This window comes from Bemisia tabaci, chromosome 7 (assembly GCF_918797505.1).
Source record: "Bemisia tabaci chromosome 7, PGI_BMITA_v3".
NCBI classification, from domain to species: Eukaryota; Metazoa; Arthropoda; class Insecta; order Hemiptera; family Aleyrodidae; genus Bemisia; species Bemisia tabaci.
In genome coordinates, this window is record NC_092799.1 from 11,973,220 (window position 1) to 11,998,819 (window position 25,600).

General features: G+C 39.9%; 1 protein-coding gene across 1 annotated transcript; it reads left to right on the forward strand.

Annotated features, from left to right (window-relative positions):
• Nucleotides 1-668: 668 nt before the first annotated feature.
• Nucleotides 669-24,169, forward strand: LOC109035262 (ionotropic receptor 75a). Its single transcript, XM_072302948.1, has 9 exons — nt 669-5,835; nt 7,398-7,567; nt 8,332-8,637; nt 9,805-9,929; nt 11,697-11,891; nt 18,507-18,712; nt 20,724-20,935; nt 22,136-22,404; nt 23,812-24,169. Exons 1-9 carry the CDS (start codon nt 5,697-5,699, stop codon nt 24,056-24,058), a joined length of 1,869 nt encoding a protein of 622 aa, XP_072159049.1. The 5' UTR covers nt 669-5,696; the 3' UTR covers nt 24,059-24,169.
• Nucleotides 24,170-25,600: the final 1,431 nt, after the last annotated feature.

Sequence of the window (25,600 nt, forward strand, 5' to 3'; positions counted from 1 at the left end):
AGAAACTGGCCAGTGTGGAGAGTTTTCAACAGGTAGCAGCGAGTCCAAAACATTCTAGTGTCTTAACCTCCATGAGGTCAAAGATGGACGTAAAAGAGGAAATTGTAAGTGTCACTACATCAGAGGAGAGTATGGTAAGCTCAGGTCAAAGTTTGAAGAAAACCTCGAGGCTCATCGATGTAGAGAAACATTCCTATGTAGAGAAGAATAATGATTATTTAAAATTAGACTTCATGAATTTTAATTTCAACAAACATTTGGATACACTAATAGCCCCTACTCCAAAATGTTTCAAACATGGAAAGCAGCAAAAAGAACGGCTTGGAAGCGTTGAAGATGTGAAGAGAAAGAAAAAAGCTGCCTTTTGGGGTAGAAAATTTATTCATTTATCTGCCCCTCCCTGTAGAATGAAAAAATCAAACCACCGTCATTGTCATAAACTGGTTTAAATGCTCTTGTCTAAATACCCTAGGCTGCAAGCAAATCACGAAAGAAGAATTAAAAAAATGATAAAGCTAAGTCTGTGTTAATTTGTTTTTTGTTCCTCAGCAACCTAAAATCCTATTTATGTAATCAACTTAATAGATTTCATAGTAAATTTCAGTAAAACTCAAATTTGAGGACTTGGATGCAAACACAACACATCTCTGTTACGGCGTTTTAGAATTGACACCAATATGTTTTTCCTCTTTTTTTGTGTGAAAAAACTACTGAATAACTGAACTTGAGATTTATGCTCAAGGTATTCATTAAATAGATAGTATTCAGCAAAAAGGAACCAGTGTAATTACAATGTTTTAAAAGTCATACAACTTCTTATTTTCTTATAAAAATGCTTAATATACGCACTGTATTAAAATAAAAGCAATTAGTTTCCTTTGAAATCAATACATTTTTGGTCGGAAGCAAAAACTACTTGCTATTCTGGAAGATAATTTGGATAATTATGAAGAAGCAACATTTTTACAACACTGTAATTATGCTGGTTCTTTTCTACTAAATGTGATACAAATTATGAAGAATATAAAGTCAAATTAGCACTCTCCTTCAAGCATTTTTTTCTCTGTTAAGACACAAAATGTCAAAGAAAAATCTGAAATACTGAAACCAAGAAGTGCCGTTTTTGCTCACTAGTTATTAATTCCAATATTATCGCCGCTACGTAGAGGAATATTTTACAAACATTTTTTAATCAAAACATCTGAAAATGTTTAACTGGATTGAAGTCATGACAGTTTGAGTGGGGAAAAAAACTAATTTCGAGAAGAAGCTAATTTAAATTTTTATTTGTCCTATTCAGGGCTGTAAATTGTTGAATTGGACCACATTTTGCAATTAGGAAGCACAAATTCTGGCTCAGTTTAGAAACAGATTATCGACGGTGTAAGTCGGCAATCACATAACTCGGTTTGCGACGTCTCAGACTTCCTGTCATTCTTTATTTTTTAAGCGGCGAAAACTACTCAACGGCAATTCTTTAAAGCTGCCGTGATTTTTCTTCTCTGTGGGAAGAAAATTCTGCGTAAACTTTAAGAAATGATGTCAACGTGTTCTCCTTTAAAAAAATAACTTAGGGACAGCGATTTTCAGACATCCCAAACGAGATATGTGATTGCGGACTTACGCCGACAATATGTACCATCAGTTCCCCTTTGCATGTAAAGGTTTTTATGGATGAGCCAGAAACTGTAGCTCCTAATTTCAAATTGTAGTCCAATTATTGTGTTACTTTGCCCTCTTTCCCAGCACATAGGGGAACTGTAGTGCTTTCAACTTATTCTCAAGGATGCAAGAGTTGTTTTTTTTTTTTTTTTTTTTTTTTCATTGAAAACTCAAATTCATTTTTTCAACTGACCTTCACAAAACTTTTCTCTGATTAATGTGCCTCAGTGCTGTATAGTCCCTTTAAACTTTAACTCGTGCACTTCCACAAATAAATTCAAGTATTTTTTACATGTCAAATTTTTTCTACAGGACACCTGAAGCATCATTGCCTGCATGGAGCGGAGGCAAGAACCTTGATTGAGTTGCCCCAGTATTTCTTTCTTACATTTTTTTTTTTCTTCCTCTTTTTTTGAAGACAATTGAATTAATTTTCCTGGAATTTCTTGTAACTCTCCTTTATCTTCGTGAGAAAAAACTCTAACATTTTCAGACTTTTTGCAATAGTCCTCCTAAATAAAATGAAATATTCATAGAAATACTGGAACAGCGCTAAGCAAGGTAATGGTAGGCAAGGTATGTTTATCCCCGCATCCAGGATGCGATGAAGTCTAATGGAGGGGTGTAAAAAGTTCAGGATCACAAATTAAGTTTAAAAGAAAGTTCTCAGGATTGTCAAAATAGCTTGGATGCAATCCAACAGATTAATAATTCCTATAAATGAAATTGAGTCAAATAGGAAGTCACCTATCTTGCAAATAAATTTTGCTCTATGAATAGAGATTTCCTCTCCAGTAAACATGGAAATAAATGAACGGTCTGTGTTAATATCAGAAAGATTTTAAAGGCTTAGGGGTATAATTTTATCAGAATCAAAAGATTTACACGTTTATATCAGTCGTTTAGTTTTTAAAGCATAACTAACCCATCAACATACTCAATTTGGAATTTTTGAATAATGCAAACAGATTTTGCTGTCAGAGAAAAAACAATTTTTTAAAAAAAAATTAATAAATTAACTCCTCTCCAATTACTTTTAAAGTTGAGCAGACTTTTCATTTCATTGGGCAGTCAAAGCACCACAAATTAAACCAATTCTAGTTCAAGGAGGCATGTTCTAACTTTTTCTCGGGTGAAATGTCGCGAAATTGTATTTAGTCCTATTTTCCTTTTTACGGAAAAAACAAGCATGGTCCCGGATTCTAAATCGTAGCTATTCGGATAGTTATTTTTGCATTTTACGGTGAAAATTAAACGGGAGTCATGAATAATGACGCATCGTCTAAGTGTCGCAGCGATTTAAGCGTGCGTCCTACCCTTCAGGGCTGCCAGGCGGTCAAGACATCTTCGCAGTTTGACGCGCCTTCAATCCGGCGAAACTGCAACCTGCTTATAGCCGTGGTCGAATAGTTGTATGTCCACGCCTGCCGTAAACGAACTCAAATATCGATGGTTCCACGCGAAAAGGAGCTTATTTCCCTCGATTGCAACGTTGCAAACCACAGTTTATGCTACAATTTTAATCAATATTTTTGAAAAGTCATCGCACGGATGCCCTGAAAAATTTACATTAATTTTAAGAACGCGATTAATTGAAATCACGCGGAAAAAGGACCTTTATCTTCGATTCCTCCGATTATACTTCTCTCCTTTAAAATCAAGTTTTGAAATGAGCAGACTTCTAATCACATGGGAACTGAAGCCTGAAGCATCAAAAACTTAAGGAATACAATGAGTTCACGCTTCACGCCTGCGCGCCTTCAATTTTGCAGATGCAACACGGAAGTCCATCGAACACGAACAGTTGTATGTCTATGCCGTTACCTCCGCGCTTCCTCTCCTTTACTCTATCCATATTAACCCGCGAGCATCAAAATGAAATTATTTTATGAAAAAAAATTAATGAATAAAATTTAGAAAATATTGATGAAGTAGCTAGCATTATGCATTTATACAGAAAATGGAAATTGAGTGTCACTATTTACCGAAGAAAATAGGTCTGTATCCTGTCTACAAAATGGATCTATTTTCCGTCTAGAAAAGTGATAGGGCTGTTTTCGTTAGAAAAAATATTCAAAAACTTGATGGAATATAGAGAAAAATTTGATTTTTTTTCTATCTATTTCTTAGAAATTTAAAATTCAGGAAATAGATAGAAAAAACACAAAATGTAGACAGCAAAATTGTCTGTTTTCCTTGTATTTAGTGTCCAGAACATAGACAGAAAATATAAGTTTTTTAATAATTTTCCTACTTCTATTTGATACATCTATTTTCTTTCCATTTTCTCTCTATTTTATTTTTCTATCTAGAATATAGACAATTTCTAAATTAGTGCTGGATAGAAAATAGAGCCCCATGCTACTTGGGAAGTTGGTTTTGTTTGTCTAATTTGAAGTGGTCGTTTCAAGGGCTACGTGAGCAACACAACCAAAGATATAGAAATACGTAAATCGGGCCTTGAATTTTAGTTTTTCTCCCGAACCCGAACTTACAACATAGAGCCGAGTATTGCGGGTCCACGCCTCACGTCATCGCGCCTTCAATTTTTTTTAATACAACACGGACATCCATCAAGCACGAATAGTTGTATCTTTACGCTGTCAACCCGAAGTGCCTCTTATCTTTGGAATTTGAGAAAAGTGAAGGTTCAGTCCGCTCGAAATATGCTTTGATGTGTCCAAATCAACGAATATTTTGAAAGAGAAAGAAAAGATTAAAAACATTTTTAAAGGTCTTACAAGCGCTCTGAAGGGTGCACGTCAAGAAATTCAGGGCGTCAGGGTTTTGGCGAGAGTTATGTCGTGTCAGGGAATTTGTTTTTGACGACTACCCCTAGAAATCCCAAGCCGGGTCAAATTTACCCGACTTTCTCTTAGGGGAGTTACATATGACAGATAAAGGGGAGGGGGTTAGAAAGTGCCAGAAAGTTACCAAACAAGTGAAATTTTTCTTTAAAAAAAAAATATTTCTTACCCTCAAAAACATACAAATAATAATAAAGACTTCACTTCTAAAACCATTACAATCATGCGTCTAGTTACAAATGTCCAAGAAAAACTAAGGAACGAAAATGGAAGGTTTTGACGACGTAAAGAAATCGATTCCTGAGATGCTCTATTTAAAAGTTTTTTTTTTTTTTTTTTTTTTTTTTTTTTTTTTTTTTTTTTTTTTTGTACGTGTCCAAGACATGCATCTCTGTTTTCCAGGCATATTCGTAAAGCTTATTCCTTTTCTATGCCATATCGTTCCCTCTCGTAGCAGTTTGAAAGAATGACTCTGCAAACAATCAATATTTGCTTCTCCCTCATACTGCAAATAAACAGCAAATATTTACCTACCATGAAACCTGCTCCGTTCCATGCAAGTCTCGGTTGTCAAACATGACAGAAGGCACCAATTTTTCAAACTTAGACTCAAATGAAACTAAGTACCTACCTATTCGAGCATCAAAGCATAATAAAGCAAATTCGATGAAACAAGTAGAAAAATTGTTTTTCAAAAACACGGGAACTTTCCCCCTAAAATTTTACGGAGAATACGTTATCCTTGGTGCAGTTAATATAAGTCCGTGTAGGTACTGTGGGTGTACATTTTGAAAACAAATATTTACAACTTTTCTATGGAGATTTGGCATCTTTTGAATGCTGGCGCGGCGTTTTTCTTCAGTACAACAGAATAAATTAGTGAGTTCAAGAGAGTAGGTAAAGTAGGAGGCTTGAAAAATTTTAAGTAACTCAAATCCTACATCGATGACATCCAATAAAGTGATCATGAATTAGTGGACCTTGATTGCTAATTACGGTTAATCGCAAGAAAAGTTTAAAAATGTCACCTCTGCGAACAAAAAGGGTGAAAAAACGTCACCACTTGAGGTAGAAGCTGCTTTTGGCACCCGCTATCCATAATGTTTGCATTGAGGGTTGCATACCCATACAGGGAAAACTAAGACATGGACACTAGTGCAGAAGTCTTCTTTCGAACCGGTGTCGAGACGTTTCTCCGGGGTGCATCCTGTTCGAACGTTTCCTAGAATGAATCTCCGTCCATTCTCCACCGTCTTACTTTTGGATTTTTTTGTGAATGTGATTAGTTGGCCAATTACGCTCTTGACTGATGTGCTCCGACAAAGCAACACTCACCACGTGAGCATATTCTCCTGCCTCGAGTATGGTAAAGTACTTTTCCAATGCCTCTGATAAACGGAAAGTATACGGGTGGTTTCACGATAACTGGAATAGTTGTGTCGCCGTAACAGACAACACATTTTTAGGTCATATTTTCAGTAGTAATGGTAATCACTCGATTTTTTTCATTAATCTACATAGGGTTACGTATTGTAACGCCTTCCAAAGATTTATCGCTCTACTTTTCAATTTTAATTTATAAATGACCGAAAATGTGCTGTCTGTTACGCTGACTTTTTACCGCGTAACAGACAGCATATTTTCGGGATTTTACATTATCTCAATTGAGCAGAGAGCAATAAATCATTAGAAAGCGTTATAATACGTAACCCTTAGAAGGTTAATGCGAAAAAATTCGAGTGATTATCACTTCTACTGATTCTCTGGCGTAAGGGCGTTACGTCAGAGGGGCTACGGAACATAGAGGTATCCCAAGTAGCACAGATTACAATAAAGAAAATACATTTTGAAATTATCGCTATTATTGTATCGGAGTGTTGTGTTGTGTATGTTGTCTCATACCTGTCTCTCAATGCCTGTCATTCTTAATATGTAGGAGCGTCTTCAATTTCCTATGATACTGTGCAACACTTCCCTTGTGATCAGTGGCACGAGGCGCGCCGCGCCGTTGCACGCTGCGGCGAGGTGGGCGGCCGGCCAGCGCATTGTCGCCTACAAACCTAAGGGGATACTTCAAGCATTGCGCAGTGCGTGAAGTATCCCCTTAGGTTTGTAGGTGCCAGTGTGCGTTTTGCGCTGGCACGGATGATAGCACGTCGTTCCGCTCTGTGTTTGGCACTAATATTTAAACTCGCGGAGGCAGTGTTTTTTAACTCATGATTTCGAAATGTTTAGGATAGAAATAAAACAAAATATTCACCAACGACAATTTGAAAATATGAATGAAAAGAAAGAAGTAACATTTGATTTAAGAAATTAAGCACCATAACAACACCTCCTTCTATCTCAATATTCCTCTTTCGATATTTTCAATATAATTTTACTTAGGAACTGAAATATAATGCTTGGACCAAGTCGCCATTGCTTATTTTACGCGTGGAAGTAACTAATGGACAAAACAGGTGCGCGGACAAAAAATCGTTGACAGAATGTCCTGAAACCATTATTTCAACATGTTTGTTGCACCGTGCTGTCCGGAACGTGACTTTTTGAAAAAGTAGGATAACATGACTTGTTCATAGCAACATTTGTCTCGAAGTGAACATTGCAAATCATTTGACTAGAAATTCAAGTATCGACCTCCATCGTGAGTTTCAATTTGTTTACGAGTCATAAAACCAAATGCAGTATGTAGCTTTCAATTTGACCTGAGTCCGCTTTTCTTGAGGTTAGATAAATGTTGCTTGCCCTCTTTATTCTCTGCAAATCGCTACCATTTCTTTAATGATAAGAAAATTATAACACGACAAGAAATTCAAAATGTCATAATTATCAAGAAATTGCCAGTAAACAAAATATCAGCACCCGTTCCATATAACTGCATCCAGTTTACCCTCGTTAGTACGCAGCACTCGTATTGTTCCGCAGAATCGAAGGAATGGCTAAAATACATTTCTACGAACGAAGATTTTTCCGCGATGTCTGTCATTTCACCGCACCGCAACCTTGAACTGATGCAAGCGGAGGAAAATTCACGAAATTGGCATGGGTTCATCGTCAATTTTGACTGTGAGCAAAATCAACGACTTCTTCAACACGTAAGATGCATCTCAAACTACTGATTGTAAACTTATTTCCTTTGAGAATCAGCAAGACATAGAAAAAGAACGACGTGTTTAAGGTGATTTCAAGTGATGTTGGACGATGTCCGCCACCGGATTGCGTTGTTACACGGTCTGAAGTATTTGAGAATCAATAATTAACACACAGTCTTTTTTAATACCAGGAATTCATTCGTAACATGTAGTTGCATTATACTGAGAAGTATGCTGTATCAATTGGACGTATTTCTATCAAACGGACCTGAGCGCCATAGGGTGAGGAAGGTAGAGGGGGGCTTGGATTGGCGGCGAAATCGGGCGTCCGGTTGATTCCGTCCTATACTCGCAATGCTTTTCCATGGCGCTTAGGTCCGTTTGACAGAACGCGCTATCTGGCATTCTAAATTCCTCAAAAGGAACTCAAATTGGCGCTTAGTTCCGTTTGATAGAAATACGTCCAATTGTATGAAGATGTACCAATGATTTACATCAGGAACTTTCATAACAGACGTTGCTCATTAACTTAGTGTGCAAGAGAGAGGTGTTAAAACGCTATCTACAACAAATTTCTTGCCAGGAGTGATAAATCAACCAGCAACCACCGATAAAGAGGGAAGGGTGCGGTGAGCCCTTATAAACTACGCATGCATAAAGAAATAAGTAAAGAAGTTTGAGTTTTTCAAGTCCAGTGGGAATTTTATTTAGTTTGACTTAACCAAATTAGGACAGAAATGGCGTTATACCTTTAATCCTGATTTCAGATCCCCGCAAACCTTTTCAGAAGCACAAGATACAAATGGCTCATTTGGAGTCTCGGTGATGATCTGGTCGATGAAATCGGTCGTTTTGGTCTGAACTTAACTTTTGAGAGTGACGTAAAGCTAATTCTAGCCAATAACGGAACTTCCTTGATCCATGATGTTTTCAAGTTCGACCCTTCTTGGCCACTCAATGCCACTATTTTCGGTTGGTGGAACGAAGTGTCTGGCTTAGTGGTGCGAAACGATCAGCCTAAATCAGAAAACCGGAAGAATATGCACGGATTGGTTATTTCTGCCGGTTTAGCGGTAGGAGTTTTCCTTTAATTTTAATTTCTTGTATTCGGTATTTTGATTATTTTGAAGGTGGTTTTACATGAGCATATTTCCACTTATCTCGTTTGTGGCGGTGTTTAAATAAAAATTTCCTCTTACGTCTTATTTTTTTGAAGGAGAACAAATCGATATTGATGTTTCAAAAGAGGTTTCTTTGCACAGAGGGGATGGATGAAAAACGTTTTCTAAAATTGACGTTAAGGAATTTTTCATTTAAAATATCGAATATGACGGGAAGTCTTGCAACGTCGCAAACCGAGATACGTGATCTGATACTTTCACCAGGGCCAGATTAGCGCTCAGGGGATGGGGGTTCTGGCGGACATAAGGAGTCCGCACATTTGCGGATTGCATACTCTCCAAATAGAAGGCAGTTCATAGGTTCCCCAGAAAACGAATCTCCTTTAAGGCTACGACTTTCCTACCGTCCCAGACCCCACGGTCATCTTATTCAAGGGTAGTTAAAATATTAAAATAGTCCTCAAATTATGGATGCCACAAATAGTATGTATTTTCATGGTATATGAAAATGAACTTAATGCCTAATTATAAAGTTAGTAGACTGTAGATTTTTCCGAGGAGACAGCTACTTGATCTATGATTTTCGTATACACAGGGTGGGCAGTCTCTATGGGCGGAACTAGGAACTCTTGGGGGGGGGGGGGGCAGAAGGGTACCTACCTCATCAAATTGTAGGGAAATATTCTTGAGAGAGGGGGAAGACTTTAAAAAAATATCTGAAAATTCTCTAAAATTGATGTTTCAGCTCATAAATAAACACAAATCAAAATTCAGGGGACATTTTTGCCTACCCTACCCAATTAACCCCTCTGCAGAATGCTAATGAACATATGACAATTATTCCGATACCTAGAGACCTAGACTGACCCAATTTGAATGAAAAGACTAGTGCGGATGACATAAAAACCTTGTTTTATCGAAATAAAAAGATGAATGGTTTTTCAGTTGTCCTCTTAAAATGGCTTACGTACCGCCCGTGATTTTGAACAACGTAAAACATCCTTTATTACTGAATTCTAATTATTTATTCGTTATTTCCTGTATTAATATTTACTATTTATTTAATATTGCTTTTCTTTTTTTACTGTTTTTATTCCTCCCACTTCTTTACTGCGCAAGTTACCTGAATTGGGCACAGTAGGGGAGGACGTATACAGAAACCATCATTTTCTTCAGAGTAAAGACTACTATGGAAGGCGAGACTATGATCTGTGGTCGCTGATTGCAGAAATGCATAATATAACGTAAGTTTGAACCTCTCTGGGAAGACAGGCATATGTGGCGTTTGGGTGTCGTAGAACGCCAGAGTGCGTTATAAAGCGACTTTATATATATATAAGTTTGAACCTTACTGTAAAAGCAAGCATATACATCTTGTAAACTATGTGCACGCGTCTCTGACTGAAGGCGCCGCGCAAGGTTAGTGCCTCTGCTACCGCTATAAAATTTGCACACTTGTTATAAATTTAGAATTGGTCTCGAGTGACAGGGTGGCAAAATTTCATGAAATTTTTGTGTTTCGCCAAATGTAAAAATTGTGATTTTCATGCGTATTTTTGGGTATTTGAGTGCGGGTTGCATACTCTAGCCCCTGAAAAATGTGAATTATTTCACAGCCTCGTGAAATTTCATGAAATTTTTCACTGAAATTTCCAATCTTTCCTTTCCTTCTTACGTTTCATGCCACCCTGCGAGTGACTGAGTGAGGAATTTTAATGGACATAAAAACCGTTTCGTTCATGCATGAATTTTTGGCTGTGGGCAGTGTGGGTGTACGAGGTTACATTGAATTCAGAAGTCTGAATTCATCCCACGCTAGATTGGCCGAAGAATACGCCATTTAACGCAATTTTATTACTTAACAAGACTCTGGGAAATATATTGATTTCACTTCGGTGCCCTCAGTCTTATTCGCAATTGCTTATTTTTTTAAAAGGAGAAAGTGCCGGTGCCTCGTTTGTTTATTGGTAATTTCTGCAGGAATTCCATATTTGATTCAACCTCGGACATTAAAGTTAATTTATTGACCAATGCACGACTATTTGGATCGCGTGAAGCAGAAAGGAACCAAGCCACATCAACAATTGCCAAATCTAATGGGGCAGTTTAACTATTTACATTAGAACGGTATAGTGCGGATTTTTGCACAAGTTTCAGTAAATTTTCTGCATAATACGAAGCAAATTACTCAAACTTTTCAAAGTAATCCGCAAAAACGTTCTTCTGTAAAATATTAATTTGCCTAAGTGAATTTGGCAACGGCTGATGTTGCTTGGTTCCCTTCTGCTAAACGCAGTCCATTTACAAGCTGATGAGTCAAGTATGCTGCTGTGCTAAGGAAGAACGCCATAGGAGCCTTCAGAAATTACCAAACTTCTTTTGACAAATCATGAATTTACTGGAAAATTAGTTTATATTTTGTCTCCGATGTTTTACAGGATTTTGTTCATAATTTGATCTGATTGAAGTGTCGGAAAATCTCAATTAAAATATTTGTAACTCCCCGGAAATAATTATGTACTAAAAAGTAAACTTGGCAACCCTCGAATGTTCATACGGCGTTTTTCCTTAGCATGGCAGTATGTGTCACGTCACCAGTTGTCGTTTGCTTTATTGTGCTAATGTTTCACTCTTCACGAAAAATTATGTTCGGCCTGAAGTGCATCAGCGGGGCGATTATTGAAACTGATAGACAAAGCGATAGACAAAGATGACATAGGGAGTATGGAGCGATCCTGCTGGTTGACATAGTTGGTTCTCATAGACTAAGGGGGAAAATGATAGACTAACTGTCGGGTCTCTCGTGGGTTGCCGTTAGTTAGTCTATTACCTACCTCCTTTGTCCATTGCAACCACCCGTTTCCACCAATAGGATCCCTCCAAATCCCTTTTGTCGTCTTTGTCTATTGCTTTGTCCATCAGTTTCAATAATCGGTCCGCAGGCGTGATTGATTTTTTTCTGGCGCGAAAATTTATGCTACCACGGTGTTTTCGGCGTTTCCGCCTTGCAGATCCTCGATATACGTGACGGACAATTATGGTAACGTGAAGTCACCGACAGTGATCCAATACGACGGCTTCATCGGGAAACTGCAGAGGAGAGAACTCGACGTAGGATTCAGCGTCATTCGCAACATGGAGCGCATGAGGGCCGTCGATTATTCCCGCGCCGACGTCACCCTCCCACCCGTCCAATCTATTAACCGGTCAGTCTCACGCTTGATAATAAATTCAAACGAATTAAATTACGGTTCCGATCGTCGAAATTTATTTTTTGTCGATGAAACCACTCTTTTACGGAAACAAGCATAATATATGGACTAGCAGCCGAGGTGCGCATTGAAGAATTCTGATCCATGTTTCCTAACCAAAATTTCACTTAGAACACGTAATGGAGAATTGGATTACATTTTGCAATAAGGAACCACTATTTCTGACTCTTTCATAAAACCACCGTTCTGCATAGGGAAACCAATGGCATATACGTTGTTTCTAAAATGAGCCAGAAATAGTGGTTCCTTTTTGCAGAATGTGGTCCAATTGTACCGCGTTAAACAGAAAGGAACCAAGCCACATCAGCTATTGCCAAATTTAATTTTTTACATGAAAACGGTTGTGCGGATTTTCGTGCAAATTTCAGTGAAAATTCTCCGTGGTGCGAAGCAAATTCCTTAAAATTTTCAAAGAAATCCGAACAACCGTTCACAGCTGGTCTTAACGACTTTAAATTTTTTGACGAGTCACAAGCAAAAACTCTTCAGATTCTTGAAGTAGAGTGTCTACTGAGTCATTTAAGCCAAAAAGAAAAAAATTCTGTCGAGCTCCTGGAAAATAAAGTCGATTTAAAGGTATTTTTGGGCTAAAATAGCCAAATTACCCATAGCAAGGCCCGTCATATTATTTAAAAACTTGTTTTCTTCCTGGGTATTATGCCCAAGTTTCTTAAACATGCATATTTTAAGCCTCCGATTACTTAAACTACCAATTTTAACCATATGGTAAATTTTGGGGGCCTAAAATGAGCCCTCAGAGCCAAAAATTGCAAACATTTTTGAAAACTTCGGATTTTCAGGGGGGTGTTTTTTTTTAACGTTGTTTTTTCTACAGTCGTCAATGAGTAATTCTGAAGGGCATTTTCGATTACATAATTGAAATTTTGACTGTTCAGGTGAAGGGGGAAGGGGGCACCAGGCTTTGCTTTGCCATTCTCACAGTTTCTGAAAACGCTTGAAAATGCCCTATTACATTGGAAGTCCAAAATATCCCTTTTTATTCATTAATTACTGTATCTGATATTATAAAATATGCAGCAGGAGTTACTGCCCCCCCCCTCCTCCTCACTACGCGATGCATGGAAACCTTGATCTCACTGCGCGCGCTACGAAAACGCTTGAAAGTTCCCTAATACATTGGAAGTCCAAAATATCCCTTTTTAATTCATTAATTACTGCTTCTGATATTATGAAATATGCAGCAGGAGTTACTGCCCCCCCCCCCTCCTCCTCACTACGAGATGCATGGAAACCTTGATCTTACTGCGCGCGCTAACGGATCCTTGCTTTTCGCGTGATGGCAGTCCGTTGTACAGTAGATCCGGGCATTTGCAATAAAACATTTGGCGGTCTTTAGCATTACATATAAATGGACATGTTTATGCTACAAGTTTATCCTGCAAATGCCCGGATGCGAAAAGCAAGGATCCGGTAGCGCGCGCAGTAAGATCAAGGTTTACATGCATCTCGTAGGGAGGAGGAGGGGGGGGGGGGGCAGTAACTCCTGCTGCATATTTTATAATATCAGATACAGTAATTAATGAATAAAAAGGGATATTTTGGACTTCCAATGTAATAGGGCATTTTCAAGCGTTTTCAGAAACTGTGAGAATGGCAAAGCAAAGCCTGGTGCCCCCTTCCCCCTTAACCTGAACAGTCAAAATTTCAATTATGTAATCGAAAATGCCCTTCAGAATTACTCATTGACGACTGTAGAAAAAACAACGTTAAAAAAAAACACCCCCCTGAAAATCCGAAGTTTTCAAAAATGTTTGCAATTTTTGGCTCTGAGGGCTCATTTTAGGCCCCCAAAATTTACCATATGGTTAAAATTGGTAGTTTAAGTAATCGGAGGCTTAAAATATGCATGTTTAAGAAACTTGGGCATAATACCCAGGAAGAAAACAAGTTTTTAAATAATATGACGGGCCTTGCTATGGGTAATTTGGCTATTTTAGCCTAAAAATACCTTTAAATCGACTTTATTTTCCAGGAGCTCGACAGAATTTTTTTCTTTTTGGCTTAAATGACTCAGTAGACACTCTACTTCAAGAATCTGAAGAGTTTTTGCTTGTGACTCGTCAAAAAATTTAAAGTCGTTAAGACTAGCTGTGCGTTCTCTCGTAAAAAATTTATATATATATATATATATATATATATATATATATATATATATATATATATATATATAGTCGCTTTATAACGCACTCTGGCGTTCTACGACACCCAAACGCCACATATGCCTGTCTTCCCAGAGGTTATCGGGCAACTGACACCGCAACATCTCTTCGTCAACGCCCTGCCGCCAACCCTTTACGGGACGTCCCCGTCGCCTCTTCCCAGGTGGTACCCAATCCAAAACTTGTTTGGGCAACCTCTCCTCCGACATTCTTTGCACATGTCCATACCAGCATAACTGCCTGGACATGACGTCGTGCACGATATCTTTCTCAACCTTCATCACCTGGCGAATTCTCTCATTACGGACACGGTCCCGTCTCGAAATGCCGGCAGATCGCCGCCAAAAATCCATTTCAGTTGCCCTCAACATTTCTTGCGTTCTTTTCGTCAAAGGCCACACTTCACTACCATAGAGCACGATACTTTTAACGATGGCGTCATATATCCGGTGCTTGTTTGCCTTTGAGATGCTCTGATCCCAGAGCACCCCGTTCAGCATCGCGATGGCTCTCCTGCCCTGGATGATCCTGTCCTTAATTGCTCTATCCATCCTTCCATCCTGATCGAGCCAAACACCGAGATACTTATACTCGTCACACTCTTCGATGCGCCGTCCATCCTCAAGCTCTATGCTTTGCCGTTGATGCGCTGCTCCCACGACCAGCTTCTCTGTCTTGGACACACTAACGTCCATGCCCCATTTCCGATATTCTTCGACCAACTTCCGCGTCATGTAATCTGCATCTTCCTCATCTTGAGCTACAACGATCTGGTCATCGGCAAAGCATAGAGTATAAAGGGTCTGCCCATCAACGAGTGGAACGCCCATTCCCGCAACCTTATTTTTCCATTCCTTTAACACGTGCTCTAGGTAAACCTTAAATAGTGTTGGTGACAAACAACAGCCTTGTTTTAGCCCTTTTGTGACGAAAAAACCTCCGGACAACTCTCCACGACATTTAATTTTTGCTATCGTCCCGTTATAAAATGATATAATTGCCCCCACAAGTCCTTTGCTAAAACCCCTTTTTTCCAAGGCTTCCCAAAGCTTCACTAACGGCACGCTGTCATAAGCTTTCTGAAGATCCACAAACACCAAGTGCAGCTCCTGGCTGACCGCCCTTTTCTTCTCGATGACCTGGGTAATGGTGAACAAATGGTCGACGGTAGACCTACCGGCTCTAAAACCAGCCTGTTCTTCGGCTTCCTGGCCGCTCCAAACCTCTTCGACCTTTGCCTTGAGAATTTTACCGTAGACCTTGCTCAAGGTTCCTGTGACCGATATACCTCTGTAGTTGTCGCAATCTTGCTTACTACCTTTCTTATGACTGGGAGTAATCCAAGATTCCTTCCAGTCCTTTGGTATTTCGGAACCATGCAAACAGTCTTGCATGAGTTTCCTCAGATGTTCAAATAGTTTACCGGTGCCACATTTTATCAACTCCGCCGGTATACCCCCAGGTCCAGGAGCTCTGCGAGTTTTCAACTCCCTCACAGCCTTCACTACATCTTGGAGCTGGATCTCCACGTTGGAATCTTCTTTAGTGCTCATGACTCCGCCTTGAAACTCGGGTCGCCTCTCCGTTAATAAATCTTTAAAATAGTCCTCCATCTTGTCAATTGGTATCGGAGATATGATGTCGCGCATTTTATTCCGTCGCAACCCTTTGATCACTTTCCAGCCTTCCGTACTTTTCCGGCCTCCAAGGTAGGTATTTATCTTCATACAGCTTTCTTCCCAAGCCTCATTCTTCTTCCGAGTGATTACCCGACGGACTCTTGCTTGAGCCTGTCTGTACATGATTTTATCATCCAACTTTTGGGAAGAGAGAAACTGATGATACCTATTCCTTTTCACATTTATTTCCTCCTCTACCTCCGCATCCCACCAGTACGGTTTTCTGTTATCATTTTTTTGATCAGAAACCCCCAGGGCCTCCGCTGCCGCCGAGTGAACGCAATTCTTAATAAATTCATACCGCTCTTCCGTACTGCCATCGCACGCATCTCCTAACTTTTCATCCAGGCGCTTTGCGTACAGAGCCTTGACACTCGGGTGCTTTAGGCTATCGATGTTATACTGAACTTGATGTACGCGTTGTCGCTCCGGTTGTTGATTGTCGCTTTGATCGTTCTGCGACACACGAGCGGGAAAGGCTACATCCGCTCTGAGGAAATAGTGGTCACTACCGCAGGAGAGTCCTCTACATACCCTCACCTGCTGGATCTTCAGGTTTGTTACCTGTTTAACGAGCACGTAGTCAATGATGGATCTTAAGCCGCGGGTAGGTTGGACCCAAGTATATTTGTGAATATCCTTGTGTTGGTAGAACCCGTTCAATACTTTTAATTCCCTCTGCTCGCAAACGTCGATAATGCGGCTTCCGTTGTCGTTCACCGTAACTTCACCAAACGGGCCAACGATTTTACTGTTCACCCGGGATCCCGTTCTTCCATTTAGATCTCCCAACACAAGGACTTCTCTCCCAGGTCCTACCTTCACTACCTCTTCGTCCAGTTCTTCAAAAAACTGATCCTTAAGTGCGATGGTAGCATCATCATTGACCCCGTATACCCCCAAAACAGTGACTCTGTGACCGTGCATAGTTAGGTTCATCTTAATCATGCGAGCGTTGATGGCTTCCCAGTTCTTAATATTTTTTCGAAATTTTTTGCGGATCAGAATTGCGACACCCTGTTGTGCACGCTGATGTTTCGGCACTCCACTGTAGAATAAATCATAGTCCCCAAGGCTCTCTGATCCGTGGCCTTTTTTCTTCGTTTCCGTTATAACCGCCACGTCGATCCCGTTGTTCTTTATCTCCGATACCACTTCCGTCAGTTTCTTGGAAATGCCTTGCACATTCCAAGTACCAAAAGCGAGTGTCGTTTTCCGTAATCTAAGTCGAAGAGTCCGTTTATTTCCATGATTACCGAGGCATATGTTATTGGGTTTTTTGACATTGCACATTTTTTCCGAGGATCGGGGAGTCAGCCCGATGCCCCAACCCCCAACCTGGAGGACCAGGGGGTTTGATTTCGGAGTTACCTCTCCTAGACAGGTTGCTTCCACCACAGCTAAGAGCCCTGTCTACCCACCCCCTTTGAGGCAGGGGCTACCAGCTGGGGTCCGCAGGATTGCTAAACCTGTGACATTACAGTCCCCCATACGGACAAAAAAATTTAATTGCCCAGTTAAAATTGGCAATAGCTGATGTGGCTTGGTTCCTTTCTGTTAAACTCGGTCCAATTTGCAGGTGCCTGAATTTTGATGAATTTCATATATAAGTGGAAACTACTGAGTGAACTGAGCACGAGGATGCTTTTGGTTTGTAAATTGATCAATTTTCAGAGGAAACATGACAAGAGAACCTAATATCCGTTAAATTACATGTGTTTAAATGGGAAATGCCGTCAGATGACGTCACAAAGCGGCACATTCTCTCACTTTAAAATCTATTTTTCTCTGATTTCCCATTTCAGAAAAAAATTATGAAAAGTACCGCCAACTCAGCTTAGTAAGCACTCTTAGATATAGCGATACAATTTTTGTGTGCAAAGTCTCCATTCACACAACAAAAATTACTGAAATTAACTCCTAATTGGGTCGCATTTAGCAGAAAGGAACCAAGCCACTAACCTGGCTATTTCCAAATTTAACCTGGCAATTTTATTTTTTACAAGGGGACGTTTGTGCGGATTTCTTTAAAAGTGTTAAAGAATTTGCCTCGCACTATGTAGGAATTTCACTGAAATTTGCACAAAAATCCGCACAACCGTTGTCATGTAAAAAATTAAATCGCCCAGTTAAAAGCAATAGCTGATGTGCCTTGGTTCTTCTCTATTTAACGCGGTCCAATCAGGCTTATCAATGCGATTGAGCTCAGGGGAGAATGTCATGAGTGCCGCGGCGCACTATGGTCCAAAACTCAAGAATAGGAAGAAATAAGTCGGATAATGACTGAAAGATCACGCAAGTTTCATAAACTGATGCTTTTTAAGTCGCTAATTTCGAATTTGATGTCAAATTGCCTACACTATAACACCCTGCCCTAATAATTTTGGGCAAGTTTATGGCACGCTGCCACACGGCGTTGCTTGCCAGCTCGAAACAAGCACTGACGCCTACAAACCTAAGGGGATACTTCAAGCATTGCGCAATGCGTGAAGTATCCCCTTAGGTTTGTAGGCGTCAATGCGAGTTTTGCGCTGGCAGCACGCTGCTGCGGCTCTCCAGGCGGGCGGGTGGTGAACGATTTCTTGCGGGGAAGAAACTCGTATATATTCTTTGTTAATGGTTTTGTCCATCAAATTAAAAAATCAGCTCGTAGTACCACACTTCATCGATCGTGCATGTCATTTTTTCAGGGCAGCTTTTGTCTTTTTCGAACCGGTGACTTTGAATCGTTGGAGAGCTCTGTATGACTCATTTTCAACCACAACGTGGATTGTTGTCAGTTCGATTTCCATTGTGTCGGCTTGTTTCTTCAGCTTTGGACTTAACTTCGAGCGAAATTTTCGACCGAGTGTCTACAAGTATGTCCTCTTCATTGTAGGTGCCATTTCACAGCAAGGTAAGTTGGCCGCTTTCATGTTTAAAAAAGACTTCGCACACTGATCTCTTTCAGAAGTGGCACTTTTGTAGTGTAGATGACCTATCAGTGCTAGGAGGGGGGGGGGGAGGAAATTAACAAACTGTGAAATCTGTGTGTTATGATTTTTTGTGAATTTTGGCACTGACGAAAAAAGAAGTTTGAATCCGGTTAAATACGGGCTCTACCGGAAAGTTACAAGTAATGACAAAATCAAGTATCGTATCCCATGTAACGGACACTTGGCGAATTAGGTTAAAACGCATGGATGCAACTATTCGAGCTTAACGGATGTCCGTGTTGCTTACGCAAGAAAATGAAAGCGTTTTAATCCTCCAGACACTCACCACTGACCGCTTCAAAGGCGGTGCGGCGCGGCGGAGGGTTGTACTAAACTACAAAGATCCAAAATTACAAAACGCCTTCAATTCGTCGTTTATACTACGAGCAGGACATCCACTACGCACGAACAGTTGCACACATGGATGTGTACAATGTTGGCAAGCAACATTGTTGGTTTAACATGCATACATCCAGTGTTTCACCGTGCGATCGGTGCGATTCTACTGAACTTAGTCCTTTCTTTCTGTAGACGATCACGTAAATGAAAAGAGTAGTAGTAAAATAATTGTATTTTAAAGCGGTGCTTTAGCAGCTTCGCGAAGGATAAAAGGAAGGTGAGAAAAAAGAAAACGTGCGCTTTCAAATATCCGTATTGGATTTTTAAGACTTACGGTAATATTTTACGATACTCATTTCATAGTTTCCTAGACGAAGGAACGTAAATCTATTTCAAGGTTGCAAAATTGAATAATCGAATTCAAGTTTTCAGAAGAATGTACCTCTGTAATTTTTGCCCAAAATTATCTGATTTTTGCATACAATCAACAGAAAAAGCAGTAAAATTTTCCGTTAGAGTTTCTCAAAATTCTCTTGGTAAAATACAATTTGTGAGGGGGAATTCGGCAACATTGAAATGGACGTATTTATGCTAAAAGGAACTATGTGCAATCGGAAAGATGGGGTGTGCTCATTAGTTGAGGGCCAAAAGAATGAATGGGGATTTAAAGCGTCAGTGACGTCAGCGGCAACGAAGCCGTCTCCGTTGTCGTTCTCGTTCGGCTTTCGCTCATGAGCCCTGTCCACAACGCTCTTGCCGCATGTCCACGGCTCACGAGTTGACGCTTAGTTCCTTTTGATTCAGTGTGAAATTCCGCTTTTCCTTTTTCTTAAAAGGAATGGAGATGTCGCATGTGTGAAGAATTTTCGATTTGACTCTTGATTCTGATGTAAAAGTTCGAGAGAAACACGATGGTGCTACTGGTTTTCTCTGAAATCAACTCCCAAGCTCAAAAAAAGCTCTCAAGTTAAGGCCAAAATGGAGGGGATATCCTACGCTATCCTGAGAGTCCACCTCTACATCAAGACAAACTCTCCATGCAAAGATAGGGAGCAAATACATTAGCAGTGATGCCGTGTTTTCAGTCTTAGAGTCCCCAAATAAAGTGGCAGTCCTGTCAATATTGTATTTGCTCCCTATCTTTGCATGGAGAGTTTGTCTTGATGTAGAGGAGGACTCTCCAGATAGCGTGGGATATCCACTCCATTTTAGCCTCAACTCGAGAGCTTTTTTTGAGCTTGAGAATTGATTTAAGAGAAAACCATGGGATATCCTCTCCATTTTGGCCTTAACTTGAGAGCTTTTTTTGAGCTTGGGAGTTGATTTCAGAGAAAACCAAAGCACCATCGTGTTTCTCGCGAACTTGTGCACAAGAATCAATTGTCAAATCGCAAATCTCTCACACATGCAACATCTCAATTATATCCACTTTTACATTGTTTCTTATCCAGCTCACCACGAGCACACCCCATCTTTCCACTCACACATAAAATCCTTTTAGCATAAATACGTCCAAATGTGGTTACGTTCTTTCGTGAGGGAAACGACGATTTGTCGGCGTTTTCATTTCTCACGGTTGATGACTTGGTGCAGGTCTGGAGATGGAGCCGAACAAAAGCCCGGGGCGAATCGTGGCGCTGACGTTCATGATGTTCAGCTTCCTCGTCTACAACTATTACAACACGGCGCTCATCATCTCCCTTCTCTCCCCACCCCCGTTCCGCATCAACAGCCTCCGGGACCTCATCGACAGCGACTTGGAGCTCCTCTCCGAGGACATACCCTACAACAAAGCTTTTTTCACAGTCAGTATTCCCCGCTAACAACGGCTCTTAAAAAAATATTTTTAAAAAATGAAAAACAGCTTGATCAGCCAAAATACATATAATAAAATAACAACTTAATTTGGAGAAAAGGTTGCAAAAAAACAACAATGGATAAGCAAAACCTGGAACGTTTCAAAATATCAACAATTTCATTTTCAACCGGAAAAAAATAAATAAAAATAAAAACGAGCCGTACGTGCGTATCGACGGCTCGTTTTTATTTTATTTTTTTTTCCCGGTTGGAAATAAATTGTTAATATTTTGAAACGTTCCGGGTTTTGTTTATCCTTTGTTGTTTTTTTGCAGCCTTTTCCTTAAATTAAGTTGTTATTTTTTTTTTAAAAAAAATAATTCGCGCGGAAAAATTGTATTACTAAATCAGAGAGTGTTCAGTGAGCTGATTTCGCAGAATTTTTCATAATTTTTTTCCGATATGGGAAGTTGTCCAAGAATACATTTTAAAGTGTGGGAATGTACCGTCCTGTGACATCATCTGTTGGCATTTTCCCTTTCGACGTATTTATGCCAAAAGGAATTGTGTGCAAGTGGAAAGATGGGGTGTGCTCGTGGAAGCTGCATAAGAAACAATGTGAAAGTGGATATAGTTCCTTTTGAGAAATTAGAAAAGCGGAATTTGACATTATATTAAAAGGAATTGAGCGCTATCCCGTGAGCCGTGGACATGTGACAAGAGCTTTTGTGGACAGGGCTTACCACCCGCCACTCATCTCCCCGTCCGGGGCTCCTCGTACGTTACCGCTGACGTCACTGGCGCTTTTAAATTATCCCATTCATTCTTATGACCGTCAACTAACAAGCTCATTCCATCTTTTCACTTGCACATAGTTCTTTTTAGCATAAATACGTCCATTTAAGAACACGCACTTTAGCAGATTCAGTTATTTTGTCACATATCCTCCACTTACCGTTCGATTCAGAACTAGTGCAAACAAGAGAAATGAGGGTTGATATTGAATTGGACGTATATCGGTCAAACGGAACTATGTGCATTAAGACATGAGCCCTGAGACCCATAAGAATATATGCATAACAGGGCTCACGCCATAATGCACATAGTTCCGTTTGACAGAATTACGTCCAATTGGAGTATTCCCATAAATTTAAAAGAAAATTTTAATCACAACCAACACGCACAAAATTGTTTTTTAAACTGTTCAGTCGTACAATGTCTCCATACTGAACGAGGCGTACGACAAGAAAATGAAGGACAAGGATGCTTTTGTTTCCCTGGAAGACGGATTGACCAAAGTGCGGAACGGTTCATCAGCGTTCGAGGCCGACATCAGGCACCTTTTCCTGGAGATGGAGACAACATTCACGGATAGCGAGAAGTGCAAAATCCGGGTTCTCGATTTGTTCCCGTTCAAAGTCTCGCGAGCTTTCGTCGTCCAAAAAGACTCTTACTACAACGAGTTTATCTCTTCAGGGTGAGTTGGACTACATTTTGCAATTAGAAACTATAAATTCCGGCACGGTTCAAAAATAACGTGTGTGCCATTAGTTTCACTTATGCACATATACGTGTTATTTCAGATGAGCCAGAATTTACAGGTCCAAATTGCAAAATGCAGTCCAGTTCAACGTGATCAATTTCTACAATTCTTATCCAAACCTTCAGTGCTGGTCTTATTCGACGGATAAAATATTTTAGAGCCTTTATAAAATCTGCATATCGATGGTCAAAATGCAAAACCACGTATTCTCCGTTTGCGATTTCGCAGACTTCCTGTCATTCTTTATTCTCTCTTTGAAAAACTCGTCAACGTAAAATTACCTTGATTTTTCTTCTGTGCAAGCAGAATAATCTGAAAAATGTTAAACTATAAAGTTGGCTTGTTTCTCTTGGAAAAAAATTAAATAGGAGCGGAAATTTTGAAACATCGCAATGGAGATACATGGTCTCGCACTTAAGCCATCGACTTATATAGATGGTATGAGTTTGAAAAACGTGTTATTGGTCGGTAAAGGCGTTTATTTGAAGGAATCTTAACAACACGAAGTCATTAAATGCGTATCTTCATCGCAAATTCCCAAAATCTGCGATATTGATTTACTCTTGTAAAAATAAACAAACCCATCATGATTTTTGTGCACTCTACCTACATAAAGCCTACTCAGTTGTCTGTATCGCTTGTACTCATGCATCAGACCCATTCTGCCAATTTAGTGTAGAATTTGTAGAGAGGAAACATCCGGTGTTATTTTTGTCTCTCTCTTTTCGTTACCCGATTCTTACGAACTGAGTGATAAAAATAGTCCATGCACAAATGCACTTGAAAATTTGAAGGGGCATGCTATAAGTTCACTCACTCTAGAGCCATAACAACACTCGTAAGATTTATTAATTAACATCCTCTCAAATCACGTACTTTCATCACTCATTCCTATCTTATTACGTCTTGCTTAGTTCGTCTTTCTCGCATTTGCTAATTTTAGGGATCAGTGAGATGAGAGATTGCGTGTCAAGTGATTTTACATTTCGAGTACTGACGTATTTAATTGTATCATTGTCTCAAACAAAAAATTCAAACACACTGATTTTACTTCACACTAAAGGTTGAAAAAAAATTAGGTTTTACTGATCGCACTGTAGAATCAGGTCCATGGCCCTTAGTGACGCAAATATAGGGAACTGATAACGTCACTCAAGTAAACATAACAAAATTAGTCTTTTGATACACGTTTCTCATGAGTAAAAAATAGAGGCACGCACCTACAGGAGTACCTGAAATCAAGTATATTATTATGTTTCCTGCTCTAAAACCAACTTATGGACAAAACTGTATGAATGAGGGAAAAAAATGTTTAATTTTCTTATGATGTCATTTCTGCAGGTTTCTTCTGTTACTAGAGCGGGGGTTGACCGGTCACGTGGAATCAGTTTGGGACGTTCAAAAACCAGTGTGTTTTGCGAGAGAGTACGCAGCAGCAGAACTTGACGAGCTTCTATTCGCGTTTTTCATCCTTGCTTTAGGTTATGTCTTTTCAGGGCTGGCATTTGTAATTGAGGTCATTGCCCACGGAAAAGCTCCGAGCAAAAGGAGTCATGACAAACGCCAACAAGAACCAGGAAAAGGCTGAGTCAGCCCTTCCATTGGAGTTCTTTCAATTATTAAGGAGCCATGTACTACCGTACCTTAATCATATTTGATCAATAAATGATTCTCAAAAAAATGTATTACTTCAGTCCCCCTCCTTGCCACCCCGCATTCAAGCAGAGCAGAAAAAAGTACCTTTTTTATATGAACAGGGAAGATCCTGGGAATCCTAATGTGCCTGTTCGTAGAAAAAGGGACCGTAGTGTCAAAAATTCCCAGTTAAATTATTTAAACTTTCGAGCCAAGCAGTATTTCGGGGGAATTTTGAAACGGAAGCGAATAGAAATTTCAAACACTTAAGGTGTCGGTGGCGATTTGGAGTTGGCAGAACTATATTTGGACCAGGGCCGGATTTACCTACTTGCCGCCCATGGGCCGCCTGTATTTTGCCGCCCCCTTCTCATTCGTTTTGAAACATCAATAAAAACCATCAAGTAAACGTGCCGGAGGGGGAGGGGTGCATAAGGCGCGTTTACTCGTGTTGGACACATTTTTTGAGAAAGCCCTGTCAACACTATTAGCAAAAGTTCATGGAACTTTGCGCGAAAGTTAAGTTCCGTAAACCTATCTCTGTGTGGTCAAAGCCTTCCATTTATCAGAAATGAACGAAAAAATTATGAAAGAACAAACATAAATGTGGTTTAATGATTTTAACTTCCACCACCGCGCCGCGCAGACCACACTGTGTTCGGCGCAATGCGTGAAGTATTCCTACAGTGTTGTAGGCGCTGTGCGTTTCACGCCGACCGCTGCTGAACGCAGTGTGTTTGACGCAATGCGTGAAGTATTCACGCAGGCTTGTAGGCGCTATGCGTTTCACGCTGACCGCAGTGACCGCACTGTGTTTGATGCAATGCGTGAAGTATTCATGCAGTCTTGTAGGCGCTAATATATGTTACATGCCGACCGCCGCGCCGAGGGCTTCTACTTTTCATCTCAAGTCCTCTTCATCATTTCTTTCTAAGCCGCACCGTTCCAGGCCAAATTGCGTGTTTGGTTTCTCTCTTAACTCGACTAACTAAAGGTGCTGTCTCTTGGAAACTGAAAGACGACAAAATTAGAAATTACTATACTCTCAGGAAATGAGAGATTTTGTCGCCTTTTCTAGTTTGTAATTTTCTTTTTCTAAATCCGATTTTTTTCATACCTACATTTAAAAACATTGCAAAATTTGCCGCCCCCTAGATTTGCCGCCATGGGCCACGGCCCATGTGGCCACCCCCTAAATCCGGCCCTGATTTGGACTACACTTTGCAAATTAGAACTACAATATCTAACATCTGATTCCTCTGTAAAAACACCTATCTGCATGTGGAAACTTGCGGCACATGCGCTACTTATGAAGTGAGCTGGAAATTGTAGTTCCTATAATTGCAAAATGCAGTAAACACCTATAAAAATGTTCCAAAGTTTTGCTCGACTGCATCGAGTTTCTAACATCTGCAGATGAAAATACATATTTCCACTTACAATTGCTCAAACATGAATAACTAAAATCTACAGTAATTTATATGGACGTATTTCT

What these genes read in the sequence shown, in the direction of transcription:
- LOC109035262 (XM_072302948.1), top strand. Translation starts at nt 5,697, where the DNA reads ATGAATCTCCGTCCATTCTCCACCGTCTTACTTTTGGATTTTTTTGTG. An exon ending in ATCAACGACTTCTTCAACAC is followed by an intron (nt 7,568 to 8,331) that starts GTAAGATGCATC and finishes TCCTGATTTCAG; the next exon opens with ATCCCCGCAAACCTTTTCAG. An exon ending in AGGTGCCATTTCACAGCAAG is followed by an intron (nt 18,713 to 20,723) that starts GTAAGTTGGCCG and finishes GACTTGGTGCAG; the next exon opens with GTCTGGAGATGGAGCCGAAC.